The 14,514-nt window shown below is 40.9% G+C and overlaps 1 protein-coding gene across 3 annotated transcripts in view; it reads right to left on the bottom strand.

Moving 5' to 3' along the window:
• Positions 1–2,332: 2,332 nt before the first annotated feature.
• Positions 2,333–14,514, bottom strand: part of LOC124144572 (polycystin-1-like) — a 105,353-nt gene continuing 93,171 nt past the window's right edge. For all 3 annotated transcript variants that reach the window (XM_046514051.2, XM_046514052.2, XM_046514053.2), the window contains 5 exons: positions 13,039–13,326; positions 11,421–11,555; positions 9,528–9,845; positions 8,439–8,636; positions 2,333–8,016 (listed from right to left, as the gene is read on the bottom strand). In XM_046514051.2, the coding sequence (XP_046370007.2) occupies positions 7,654–8,016; positions 8,439–8,636; positions 9,528–9,845; positions 11,421–11,555; positions 13,039–13,326 (1,302 nt within the window). In that variant the 3' untranslated portion in view covers positions 2,333–7,653. The remainder of the gene's footprint in view (positions 8,017–8,438; positions 8,637–9,527; positions 9,846–11,420; positions 11,556–13,038; positions 13,327–14,514) is intronic.

Genomic DNA, 14,514 nt, shown 5'->3' with positions numbered 1-14,514 from the left:
ATCATGATGCATGACAAACGAAAGAGCTCTGACCAGTGGGTCGGTCACTGGCTGGATGACTGATTTGAACTTGATGTTGTTCCTGTCACTGCTACCTGTAGATCATGGAGGTGCGCCATTGAGCCCACAGTCGTTGCGTTGATGAAGAGGTGTACCTTTGGGACAAACGGCTGCAAGAGACTCTTGCAAACATTCAATGTTACCAGATGTAGGCAATCATGAGTGCCGCAGTCAATCATGAAATCTTCTTAATGTCCCAAAAGCCTTATCAAGGTTAGTGACAAATCGGTGAGGGAGCGAAATGTTCGATGAACTAGTGGACAGTCCAGTGAAGCTGGACAGATGATCCTCAGCCGATTTAGTGTGCTGTAGCTGAAGTTGATCAGCGATCCAATGTAGAACCATAACAGGATTGGTGGTATGAAAACTCCCAGACAAGGAGGGGGAGGTGTGTTGATCCACTTTGATATCTATTGGTGTAGGATCCTCAACCGGAGGAAAAGGAGCAGCTGATTTAAGAGGAGCAGTCCCTGTGGGAGCTGGTGTGGAGGTGAAACCATCCAGGGTTGTAGCCCAGAACGATTCCGGAGAGTTAGAAGTCACCGCCTGGAGAAAAGATTCTAAAATGGGTGTTGAATCATTACCTGGTCTCTATGGTCACAAGAGGTAGGTAGTGGCTGTGTGGAGGGAAGGAGCTGTACTATCTGATTCTATCCAGACGAAGGGGGAGGTACCCAAATAGGGAGTGGAGATGATGATCGGAAATGGTTTGGAGAATGTTGTTCCATACGAAAGGCCATCAGAGAGGGACATCTACGAGTAGGTAGTGTTAGGTAATCACCTCTTGTTACAGTTTCATATAATGAGCCAAATTATTTCTTAGTCATCATTTTACCGTTAGACATATGCTTTGAGAATGATCTGAAGTTCAAAGGCTAGATTAGATTGTAATGTGTTATTTTGATATGTTATTTGTTTATATACCTTGGAATCGTATGCATCAAATAAAGCCGGAAAAGCAGTTTCCTCGCATGGCTGACTGTGCCTTAGAATGATGCTCACTGAAGTGTAGGGGCCATTTAGAAAGTCAGCAAATAAACAGACTCCTGACAGTTGTGACCATGTGGCCATATGCAAGGTTTACAAATGTATGCAGACTGTTCCAGTTCTTACATCTGGTAGATCGGCTGGGCCTACGCTTTCTGGTCCAGCACATTCCCGGATGTTTGGAACATTCAGGCAGATGCTCTATCCAGACCAGACTGGGTAGCTCTCACGAAATGGAAGTTTCATCCCGAGGTGTTTCATCTCATATGTCAGTGCCTAAGTCATCCCAACATCAACCTCTTCGCCACTTGCCAGAACTACCAGATCTCAACGTAGTCTCCTCGATCCAAAATCTGCATTCAGAATCCCTTGGAAAGGACTAAGAACGTACGCTTTTCCCCCACCAGTACTTCTTCCCAAGGTGATGCAGAAGATCAGGGCAACCAAGAGCCTTGTTCTGATATTGATCGGCAAGAGGGTGGTTTGTAGACCTCAGACATCTTGCAGGAAGTGATCCACTAGCTCTACCGGGGTGGCCCAACCTACTTATCCATATAAAATACAGTGTCTTCCAACATACTCTGGCATCATACATGCAAGGATATCACATCAAGGGATAACAATGCATCAATCCTTTTTTTTTTTAAGTTTTCCTACCATCAAATTTTGATATATCGTAAGTACTGACAATGCATTATTTCTTGTTTTCTAACACACTCTAGCATCAAATGTAGATATGCATTCACAAGACAATGTTCATTCCTTGTTTTGCATTATTCTCTGTCATCCAATGTGACCCACCAGGAGAAAAGTGACTTTCTGGGTGCTAGGATTATTGTGCTTTGACGTCATAAAAAAATGTTTAACATGAACTTACTCACATAAAAATCGCCATGTGAGGACTTACTAAACTATCTTAATTTTACTTGTTAGTTCGTAATGTAAAAAAGAAGTTTCAGCATACATATCTACTTTCAATAAATCAGACACTATATCTAAGAACTTCTATCATTACATAAACAGTTGTAAGTATGAAATGGGACTTCGCAAAAAATGATTCCAAATGTTTGATGCCATGTATCTCCGTCATAAATATGAATTGAAGCTTATAAATTGCAATTTTCTGGCTTGTGAATTGTATTTTTGTGGTCCTAAGATCCTGTAGTTTTGAAATATGGTCCGTTATTTCATGGTTGGTCACAATATGCATATGTTAGTAAGGTATGATAATGGTCATTCCATTGACTGTTCACCTCTTCCATCGACATAATAACAAATCCATCAGTATTTTTTATATTTTTATTATATCCCTTTGTCAAAAAAATTGACAGTCGTCACATATAAAATATATTTAAAGGAATTGAGATTTGTATAAGAAAACAAACATAAATAGCATTCAAAAATATATCTGTACATGACCTTGCTGCTGCAGGAAGGTCGCTGTGCGTGGGGGAGGAAACATACCACAGCTGGGATCTCCTCGTAGATGGTCCTCCAAGCTGAAATGTGCACGTTTTATTGGGGATAGGGCAGGGTGGTGTGAAGTGGGGAGGATAACATTTTTGAAGTATTTGCCTCTTTCGTGACACAGCCTTTGTAAGCCATTGTATCGATGCTAAATCACCATGGTGTCCCACCTCAACTGTTCAGCAGTGTGTAGAATTGGTCATGAGACAAAAGGTCTATTTACTTGAGACAAGCATAATTTCATCATTTGAAGCATCCTACGCCTTGAAGCTTTAAATGAGATTGACCAATCACCGGCATTGTGTAAAGTGTAATGAAATGGACGGCATCTCTGTGTATCACAGATCATGCAGCACTAAACACTCAGGGTTAAATGTGGACAACAGTTCTACATGCCTAGACATGCATCGTCAGTACATACAAATCATTCTCGTCAACACACAATCTTGGTTTGTCAGGCATTTCAGCAGTTATTGGTTACCATTCTTTATAGTCATATTGGACACAAATAAATAAACACATAGAAACTGACAGAATAGTTTGCCACAACATTCTGAAGATCCATTTTCTTGTCAGTGTGAAACATGAAACACACTGTCTTATTTTGTCAATACGAACATTACAGTAACCTTGTAAATCAGGACCCCCCCAGTTTCTGGGCGATAACTATAGAAATCTTACATATCGGTATATATATACAGTGACATTACTCTGTAACCGTGACTTGTTAACCTGGAAATCTGAAAGTTTTTATTTGCTTCAAGTTACCCGAGTGTATTAACTTACATTTTTGCAATTAATCTCTGATTGTGACATGGCACAAGCAGTTAACTGTTGGTGAGATTTTCATAACGAGCACAACGGATGGAGTCACTCTGCCAAATGAGAAACAGGACAAGCTTTCTACTGGGAATGCCTGAGAAACTGAAACTGTGCCTTCTTTTACTAAACATCAAAATCACATTAGTAATACATGTACAAACTTGATCACCAGTATCACATTCAAAGAGGTAAATAATGTTCACAGCATTGACGAGTATCAATAATATATTTTATGACTCAGTTATATACTTCACTATTAAATGTATCATTGTTCTTATAAACATTGGTCAACTTTGGATGTTTCGTCTCCTGTACTCCCATTCCATGCTACACCAAACTGATTCTGTACAATCTGGATGATTATTTGAGTAGGAGGACCAAGCCTGGACATTGTATTTAGACACTTAACTGATTCCTGGTTTCCAGGATTTGGCCAGCCAATTACCTTGGGTTGGTCACAATAAATACAATAGAAGATGTGTAGAGATGTGTATTTGTGTTTGTCGGTTTAGTGGGGAAATGCTTATTGTGTGTTCAGAGTGTTCTAGCATTACAGTGAGGGGTATATGAATACATGCCTGAGAAGGCTTTGTTGTCTATAAGAAGACTGCACTGGTCAGAGACTGCAATGCATTTGATGAAATATTACCTGGAAGTAAACAGTTACCAATTTACCGGGTATGTAGTTGTAGCATTTTGCTTCTAATCCATTAAAGAGTGGTTGGGAAAATAAAAATAAATCTAGACTATTTTTATTTTATGTTGTGAAAGTGGCTTTTGGCTTGGTCGAATCTGTAAACTAAATAATATGTAAAGTGCAATAAATTTATATGCCATGTGAAACTTTTCTCAGACAGCCACCAGGCAAGGGTGAAGTCCCCCTACAATTATGTGTAATTATGTGTAATTATTTGTGGTGATTTATAGTTCATGCTCACATATTATTACAATTCTGTCACAGTTTTGATTTAATATTAATGATACATATTTTCTTCATAGGATTGCCTGTACCAAGTTTCTACAACAACAAAGCACTATAAACATAAAATAATATTTACACAACAAATGAATAGAATAAGCAGGTAATATACTCAAGACTAGAAATAATGCTACCTCTACATCAAGCACTCTTAAATATTCATATTTCTCAGAGGTAAATTCTTTTCAGTCATGTTAAGTGAATCACCATTGTACTGATATTCTAGTTTCTAGCTGTTCAGTTGCTACATACAAACAGTATTACACACACAACAAATATGGTTTATATGTAAAAAAAACAGCATGCCAACTGTCTACCCAATTCAACTGACTCAATTGTAGAAAACATTATTTTTGGATCCACCTGACTGATTACCTTTACATACACCCTGCTACATGCAACAAGACAATAATTTGTTGTTACATCTTGATAAATACAATGAGGTAGGGATGAAGCGTAATGTCACATATTGTGTTACATTAGACTGTACAGGAACAAAGCGGATCCTCTGTAGGACCCTATATACATACATGTCAGTGTACCGCTATTTTCAGAAAACTGACAGACATAGGGTAAACACATCCTCAAATCCCAACATTTAATCGTTGATCACTTTAAAAACAGAACTTTTTGGCTCTTTTTGTCAACTTATCAAAACGTAACTTAGCTGCTGAACCCATGAAGAAGGGAAGTAACTCCTACATGCACCAATGAATATGTTTAGACTTAACTGGAAGGTGAAGGAAATAATGTTGGTTCAGATCTGATGCTTTACCATTAGGGAATTAAAAGCCATCATTCCCTAATTTCAAATATCAGACAAAAGGAAAGTTTATATTCGTTTCAAGAGTGAGTAGACATCAAAATAGCATGACATTTCTATCTTACATTCATGACACTTAATGAAAAGAAAGTTCTGACTTGTGATAATGCTTCCTATTTGTTTGAAGAAGATATCCTAGCAGAGATAAAAGATACTCCTAATCTTGTCCAGTGAGTTGGCCAGGAGCTAAAGTCGGGATACACCCTGGTAAATAAGTGGGTAAAATACAAATACACAGTGTGCTTCAAATACCGGAATCCTCAACTCAAGAAAGTGAAAAAGTCCTTCTTTTTGTCTTGAAGCAGGTATTATATAGAAATGTCCACATAACTGCCAGAACCGACAGTCTAGTTAATATTAAACAATATCTAACCATACTTTCTCAGGGCTAGTTTACAAGGACTGTTTTCTGAGGTTTTAAAATACAATATTCAAGGGGAACACAGGACACTTAAATGCATGGATAAATGTGTTCAGATCATTATGCGTTAATATTATCAAATACAGTTCACCTTGAAAGTAGTTTCATGTGATTAAAAGTTCTAAACTGCAAAATGTCAGCACATCAAATTTAAAATTTGTTCACTTGGAAGTTTCATTAAACTAACCACTGGATATATCAATGCACTCAGCTGTTCACAGAATAAATAAATTAAGTTAATGTTTCAGATTAATTTTCTTTGGTAATTAGATATAATACAAATACTACTGATTCTGGCACACTCTCAATCCCTATAATGAATCATTTGGCCAGGCCAATTCAATTTTATTATAGCAAATAGGTTCTCCAGGCAGAGGCAATAAGTAGAAAATACATGTCAGGATTGATTCGAAATAAATGGTATGTTAAATAGATATGACCAATAAAAACACATTTACATAAAACATTTAAAGTAAACAAACTTTTTCTATTTTTATTTGTTTACTTTTCCATAATTTAGGATACCTTCCTCAATAAAACGGTAAAATATATTGGTCTGTCCTTAACAAAAATGTATAACTGGATTAAGATTATTTATGTCATCTCTTACAAAATAACTTAATAATAACTTAAGGAAATACAAACATGACACTATCACAGAATGGTACATGTAAAACTACTCCGCTGTTAATACAGCTCAACAATATACAAGGAACATTTCATATCAGCTTAAATGGGACGGTAGGAATTTGGCAACCATTGGTATAAAAATGTAAAGGCACATGTACAAAAAAATGAAAATTGTTGTTGGTCCATAAATCAATATTAATATTCAAAACAAAATCTGTACAAGGACACACTAAAGATGTTCAGATGACCATTTACTGTTGTTGTTATAACTGATTTGGCACATGGTGTTTGCTAATATCTACACATATACAACATACAGCCAATTGAAATCCAGGACTGTTCATTCAATAGCACTAGTAACCCTGGGATTTCTTGTGTCTTTATCACAGATTCTGATTGGCAGATCCTTCAACAACTGACCTCGCACATGGACGGACAACATTATGACGGGTTGACACACCAGCCCTCCCTATATATATGTAAGGCATAATCTGTCGGTGGGAAGCTGTTTGGCAGTTGTCAACCTGGCTAGCTACACCTCTAGTCAGAGCAACATAAAGGCAACAGCATGGCATCCCTATTGGTTCAGTCTTCAAGAACAGATGTCTGGACACCATTATCAGCAGTTTGTAGATGAGCATCGCAGAAGACTTGTGGATCTGTAGGCATTCCTAGGAACGTCACAGAAGACTTGAGGATCTGTAGGCATTCCTAGGAACGTCACAGAAGACTTGTGGATCTGTAGGCATTCCTAGGAACGTCACAGAAGACTTGTGGATCTGTAGGCATTCCTTGGAACGTCACAGAAGACTTGAGGATCTGTAGGCATTCCTAGGAACGTCACAGAAGACTTGTGGATCTGTAGGCATTCCTATGAACGTCACAGATGACTTGTGGATCTGTAGGCATTCCTAGGAACGTCACAGAAGACTTGTGGATCTGTAGGCATTCCTTGGAACGTCACAGAAGACGAGGATCTGTAGGCATTCCTTGGAAATCACAGAAGACTTGTGGATCTGTAGGCATTCCTTGGAGCTTCACAGAAGACTTGAGGATCTGTAGGCATTCCTATGAACGTCACAGATGACTTGTGGATCTGTAGGCATTCCTATGAACGTCACAGATGACTTGTGGACCTATACACATGTTCCAGTGAACAACACTGAAGACTTGTGGGCATGTAGGTGTTGTTAGGATCATCACAGAAACTGTTGGACCTGGCCTGTTGGAGGTGGTGGAGGGTTTTGGCATTTGGTTTTGTCAATCGTTCAGTCATGGCACATTATGTACAGTTATCATTTTAGGAACACTATGTACAAACAGTAAGAGACCTTTGGTGTGATTGAGATACTCTGTAGAGTCAAATCTTTGACAGTTCTGTGTCTGATGCACAGCAGATAATACTCATTTAGACACAGCTGTGTCTTCTTCATATAGTCTTTAGGTTATCATCAGCACTTGCTTTCACCATGCAGGTTTTGAAAATCTCACATTTTTGGTTGTGTCACGTTTTTTCTCTTGCATATTTTTCACCAAAGCAGCTTCTGAACGTTCCCCTTCATAGCTATGAGGACGTACTTCCTGTGTCTCGGTTACTGGTTTCCTTGGTGATATTGTTGGAGGTGTAACAGAAGTTCGACCAACGAGTTGTTTGTTTTTCCCTCCAAACTGACTCCTGCCCTTGAAGTTGTGTTGGAATTTCTCAAAGGTGCTCTTTGGTTTGACAGGCAACTTTCGCTGAGGGCTATTTTGCTTTGTTTCCCAACCTTTGATTTCTTTTTCGATCTTCTTCATTTGATGATCTTCTTCTACCTCAAGCTTTTCAATCTACAATGTGACCAACATCAAGTATTATTTCTATATATTGACCATATCGTGTATTCACTTAGTGGTCCTGACAACACAGTATGTGGGAATAAATAAGTTTCCAAAATTACGTCAGTAGAGGTTTGTGTAAGTACAGTGTAGTAAAAACGGAACGTAGGAAGAATGGAGAAAATAGGAAGGGCACAGTTGGGCAGAAATGAAAATTGATAGAGGAGGCACAAGTAGTCTATCCACTTACAGGCCCCCCAAACTGAAATTTGGTTTCATGTAAAACATTTATAGGATTTCTGCAACATTCATGGTGCAGTATGCATCCTGAGGTTTTATCATGATGATGGATAGTCTAGGTTGTGAGTAACTTCATATCTTTGACTGTAATGAGATTATGTCAGCGGACATCATGTGAATCTGAGGCTACTGACCCTGTCGAAGCGGTTGAGCAGATGCTCCCAGCGTGGCACCGCGTTGTCCAGCTGGTGCTCCAAGTACAGGGCTTGTTCCTCCGACAGTAACGGATCACTGCCGCTGCTGAGAGAGGATGAGATGCTGGAACGACGGGATGTGCTACTGGCTCGACTCGGCAGCGATGGATGACCCTTGAACCGGACTGATCGGAATGCCTGGAACCACACACGGTATCATGTGACAGGAGTTATCTCCCATTCATGGTGACTGATGAATAATATTTCTCTTCTTCGAAAAAGCTATAAATTTGTGGATCAACATTTATTAAAGTGACTCTTACAGAAAACAATTCAGGGAAGTTCTATGAAAAATGATCAAACTTACTGTAATTACCTTTACTTGCTTTGATTCATGTATATCCTCTGCTCTGTTGTTTTAAACCAGTTATACAGGTAGTATTCATCAACCATTTCTGGGATGGTGTGACATATTAATCTGTTCGTCTCATAGTAAAAAAACAAGAGACTCTGGCCATTTTTGTGAAACCAAAGAGTCATACAGACCCAGCACCACAATTAGGTTGAATCTGAACCCACAACCTTTGGATCCTGGCAATGCTAAGGGAAGCAACTCTACACAGTAAATTTTTGCATGTTAGATCACCCATACCCAAGAGACTAACAGGATAATTTATCATAAACAGTAACTCATAAAACAAAACAATCTGCAATAATGTAATTGTAAGAATTAAATCAAAATGGTGTTGACAAGTTATGAATGAACAGGTAATATACATGGACACAATTTTGAGCTATATTCAAGGATAATTTCAATTTGTTATTTTTCCCTTTGGAATTTTAGTGAAATGTGACAGGAAAGTTAAAAATTGCATGTACCTTTCACATGTGAACAAAGCTGCACACTACTTTGAATACCAGCTAAACTATGAAACTAGTATTGGAGCAAACAATTACAGGTCGTGTACCACTTGTCCCCATACAAGCAGCTTTCAACTGGACTTTACTTTCTCCCCTACATTTCTGGTCTTTGGGGTCTGGTGATCTGTACAGCAGGTAAATGAAACACCAAGTGTGTGTTGCACTCACAGGTTTCTGTTTGGTGATGCCTGCCCACAGCTTGAACCTCCTCATCATGAACTCAATCATCTCATGGTCCTGTGTGTCCAGGGAAGACTTGAAGAACATGGACTGGTGGGTGATCTTGTACGTGTCCAGCACCACAGCAATCACCAGCCCAATGAACAGCCCGTAGGCGAAGGCGTAGAAGGAGTAGAAGTAGAAGTGGGTCATCACAGGCCAGTGGTGCAGGAAGTGCCAGAAGTCAAATGACCCTCGTATCACTCCCATCAGGGAAAGTAGAGCCGACTGGAAGCTTGCAAAGCCACGGGTTGTCATTCCAAAATACTGAAAATGATATTATTTGTCTAACATTATGATAACAAATTAATGTTGTTTTACTGTGAAATCTATCAGCGCTTTGAGCATACCTCTGTGTGGTGTGGAAATATGCCCAATTCTATTATTATTATTTTTATTATTATTATATATCAATGCAGCCTGTAAAAACTCCACCCAGGGCTGTGCTACTTACCACGTATCACAGGTCAGACCCCGCTGTGCTACTTACCACATATCCCAGGTCAGACCCCACTGTGCTACTTACCACATATCCCAGGTCAGACCCCGCTGTGCTACGTACCACATATCCCAGGTCAGACCCCGCTGTGCTACTTACCACATATCCCAGGTCAGACCACGCTGTGCTACTTACCATGTATCCCAGGTCAGACCACGTATCCCAGGTCAGACCACGCTGTGCTACTTACCACGTATCCCAAGTCAGACCCTGCTGTGCTACTTACCACATTTCCCAGGTCAGACCCCGCTTTGCTACTTACCACGTATCCCAGGTCAACCCCGCTGTGCTACGTACCACGTATCCCAGGTCAGACCCTGCTGTGCTACGTACCACGTTTCCCAGGTCAGACCCCGCTGTGCTACTTACCACGTATCCCAGGTCAGACCCTGCTGTGCTACGTACCACGTATCCCAGGTCAGACCCCGCTGTGCTACTTACCACGTTTCCCAGGTCAGACCCTGCTGTGCTACTTACCACATATCCCAGGTCAGACCCTGCTGTGCTACTTACCACGTTTCCCTGGTCAGACCCCGCTGTGCTACTTACCACGTATCCCAGGTCAGACCCTGCTGTGCTACTTACCACGTATCCAAGGTCAGACCACGCTGTGCTACTTACCACATATCCTAGGTCAGACCCTGCTGTGCTACTTACCACGTATCCCAGGTCAGACCCTGCTGTGCTACTTACCACGTATCCCAGGTCAGACCACGCTGTGCTACTTACCACGTATCCCAGGTCAGACCCTGCTGTGCTACTTACCACGTATCCCAGGTCAGACCCTGCTGTGCTACTTACCACGTATCCCAGGTCAGACCACGCTGTGCTACTTACCACATATCCCAGGTCAGACCACGCTGTGCTACTTACCACGTATCCCAGGTCAGACCACGCTGTGCTACTTACCACGTATCCCAGGTCAGACCATGCTGTGCTACTTACCACGTATCCCAGGTCAGACCACGCTGTGCTACTTACCACGTATCCCAGGTCAGACCATGCTGTGCTACTTACCACGTATCCCAGGTCAGACCACGCTGTGCTACTTACCACGTATCCCAGGTCAGACCATGCTGTGCTACTTACCACGTATCCCAGGTCAGACCACGTATCCCAGGTCAGACCACGCTGTGCTACTTACCACATATCCCAGGTCAGACCATGCTGTGCTACTTACCACGTATCCCAGGTCAGACCACGCTGTGCTACTTACCACGTATCCCAGGTCAGACCATGCTGTGCTACTTACCACGTATCCCCGGTCAGACCACGTATCCCAGGTCAGACCACGCTGTGCTACTTACCACATATCCCAGGTCAGACCAGGCTGTGCTACGTACCAGGTATCCAAGCTGAGCATAGGACATCAGAAGCAACAGGAATATCAGCGTACAGCCGGCCAGTTTCCCCAGTGCATTCGAGATCGTCTTCCCATATGCATGGAACATGGGGAAGAAGCGTAACTGTCGCACAATCTGTAAAATATGCACCTCTTGAACTTTCTAATCTTTTCAAATCTGTGAAAGATTGTGGCAATTATTCTGAGCAAACAGGAAGTTGTCTCATTATTTAAGTCAATAGCGCTTTATGATTGAAGATTCAAAGATGAGATGAATGCAGCCTGCTTGGTAACACCTAACACCTCTCTATGCTGCTTTAAGTATGATTTTGTTTTTATGAGGACCAAATGGGTAGTCACAGTATTGTTATACATATATGTAAGTCAGTACACCTGATCACTTATAAACATCCAATATATTGCTGTTCAGTATGCTATAAAACTGGTGGTGGTGATGGTGTTCACGGGGACAAGCATGGGTTGCTGAAGACCTATTCTACCCTGGATCTTCACGGGTCTACACTATGTCAGTACAATGTGTAAGTTGCTAGTAGACTTGTGATATGATACAGCATACACTTGCCTCAAGCCATGATAAGGAGTCATAATGCATTATCATGGATATGAAAAACAACACAAACCAAAACATATTTGGTAAACTTGAGTCAACATACCAACAATGATTTGGGAACACATACCACCATGAAGTGGTATTTCAGAATGTATTATTCACATCATGTACTCCTAACATAGCCATGTCAACAAGACCTCATACCCGTATCGTGGTACAGTGCATTGGGATTAATATCCCACCTCCGTTCCCAGTGACCAATACAGTTCTTCTTATTCACTTTTCTTATGAGGCCTTATTAAGATTATAAAACTCACATGCTTTCTTAAACTTCCAGACGTGACTCAAAATCGAAGTAAAGGTGCAAATGTTCCCACTATGTGGCAAGCCACTGACATTCCTGCTTGGCCACAGGGGTTGAGTGAAGGGAACAATTTTTGGAAACAACTCACATTTTGAGTTAATATTGTATGTCCATTTCAGTTAACGGTCAACTGTGATACGTACACATCACATTAAATGGAAGAGGTAAATAATAGGGCTGGGACGAGTCCAAATTTATGACCCAGGTTCTCGACCCCCTATTACCCGGGTATCCAGTGTAGGCCTCAAGAGTTGGGTACATAATGTCCGATTGGGAATTGTCTTACTGGAGCCTTGGCAAATGCTATTTACATACAAGTGTAAATGACTTTTATTGTTATTGTATTTAAACCTTATATCACATGACTAACCATGGGTCCGGGTAGTCCTGTTGGTACGGAGGTCCTACTCAGGACCATCCTGACCCGAGTACCCAAGTTACCTGTCCCAGCCCTAGTAAATAAACATTAACTCACCCCAAGTGGTGTGTACGACTATTATACATTCCTTGTATCAACCAAGACACCAACAGTTTCCTTGTGTAAAGTGTCATCCCATAATGAAACTGTGGTTGTATTGGTCTATACACTTGTGTACTAAATCTTTGGTGAACTGTTAAGCCGTACATGAGTGCCTACGTTTAAAGCTTGAGCCCCAGTGTGATCAACAGGTGACTAAATGTTACCTTCAGGAATATTAGGAACAACAGCCATGCATGCAGCATACGCATAACATCATGCAAGTGTGCGGGCATCTCAAAGTTGGTGAAATCATTCTTGTGAGCAGTGTAGTAACCAAACGTGTCTGTTGCCATGACAACACAAGCGATGTAGAGGCCAATACACACAACTGCCAACATCGCAATGACTAGATCTAACCAGTTCCAGAACTGCTTCACAAACTGGGCTCGTTCTTCTCGTATCGTGAGCCCAAGATGGACAACCAGGTAGATGACGCACAGCAGGAACAGAACCTGGAAGAAAGTGGCAGATCCGACTCAGTACAAGTTAGGGAGCAGTTATTGGTTTCTAGGGAGGGTGAACAAAGCTATGTACTTTGAAAATGGACATTTGTGGGCAGTTCCAAAAGGGGATTAATAAAGACACACCCCGTTGTTTCTTAGTACCAGGTCATCTACAACCAAAAATCAGATCTTAGTTATCACTACTACTAACCAAAGATGTGAGGACATCCCATTACGAGTTACATCAGAACGACCTTTCGCAACCTTTGACTGACCAATGTAATGACTTACAAGAAATTGAGGGATATCCTCAGATCTTTGTTTAGTAGTAGTGAGGACTAAGATCTGATTTTAATGAGGTTGTCTACAACCCAAACTATCAAGGCAACTGTGTGTTCTGTGTGAGTTTACTTTTGTTAACATTGACATCCAAAATCATGGTGGTAAAGAAATGAAGTCAAATTGATTAATCTGATTTACAGTCAATGTTTGACCTCGTCTGGAGTGTTGAACTGTCAGATCCTCATGGTGGGGGTTCACATGAGAGTGAGTGAGTGAGTTGGGTTTAACACCGCTTTTAACAGTATTCCAGTTATATCACGGCGTGTCAGCTTAATGTGGGAGGAAAGCCCGAAGTGATGCAGGTCTCAGACATTTACCACTTCGGTGAAACCCACAAGCACGGGTATGGTGCTGACAAACCTAGAAACATAATCGGGGCGAACAGGGATTCAAACCCACAATCATAGGTTTCTGGCGTGCCCAAGAGACGCAACTCTGCACAGCGAATTGCAGCGCCTTGGATGACTGGGCCACCCGTGCCTCCGGTTCACATGAGAGGAGAAGATTTAATGAGACTATTACCCATTACAATATTACACAAAGCGTGAGCGGATTATGAACCTGTAATTAGTCCTTTTAAAATATCAAGAGAGAAACCCCTAGAGACAATGTTTGAGTTATTTAAGGAGGGATGAAGAGCAACACAGCACCTCAGGGGGATTGTCAGTCTCCTCACACAATTCTAAGCAATTCACAGATAACCAACTTTATCACACTCATGTTTTTCAAAATTTTCTCTTGATATTATCCTTAAGTTAATCTGTATCAGTATTTTGAAAGAATCTTTGCTTTCATAATAATGTTACCACATAACTAATTTCATTTTCATTTTTGTTGCAACAATTTGGTAATTAT

The sequence above is a fragment of the Haliotis rufescens genome, unplaced genomic scaffold (assembly GCF_023055435.1).
Source record: "Haliotis rufescens isolate VD_foot unplaced genomic scaffold, xgHalRufe1.0.p SCAF_11, whole genome shotgun sequence".
In the NCBI taxonomy this organism is placed as follows: domain Eukaryota; kingdom Metazoa; phylum Mollusca; class Gastropoda; order Lepetellida; family Haliotidae; genus Haliotis; species Haliotis rufescens.
Note: the sequence above shows the minus strand (reverse complement) of the source record. Positions and strands in the feature narration are given on the sequence as shown.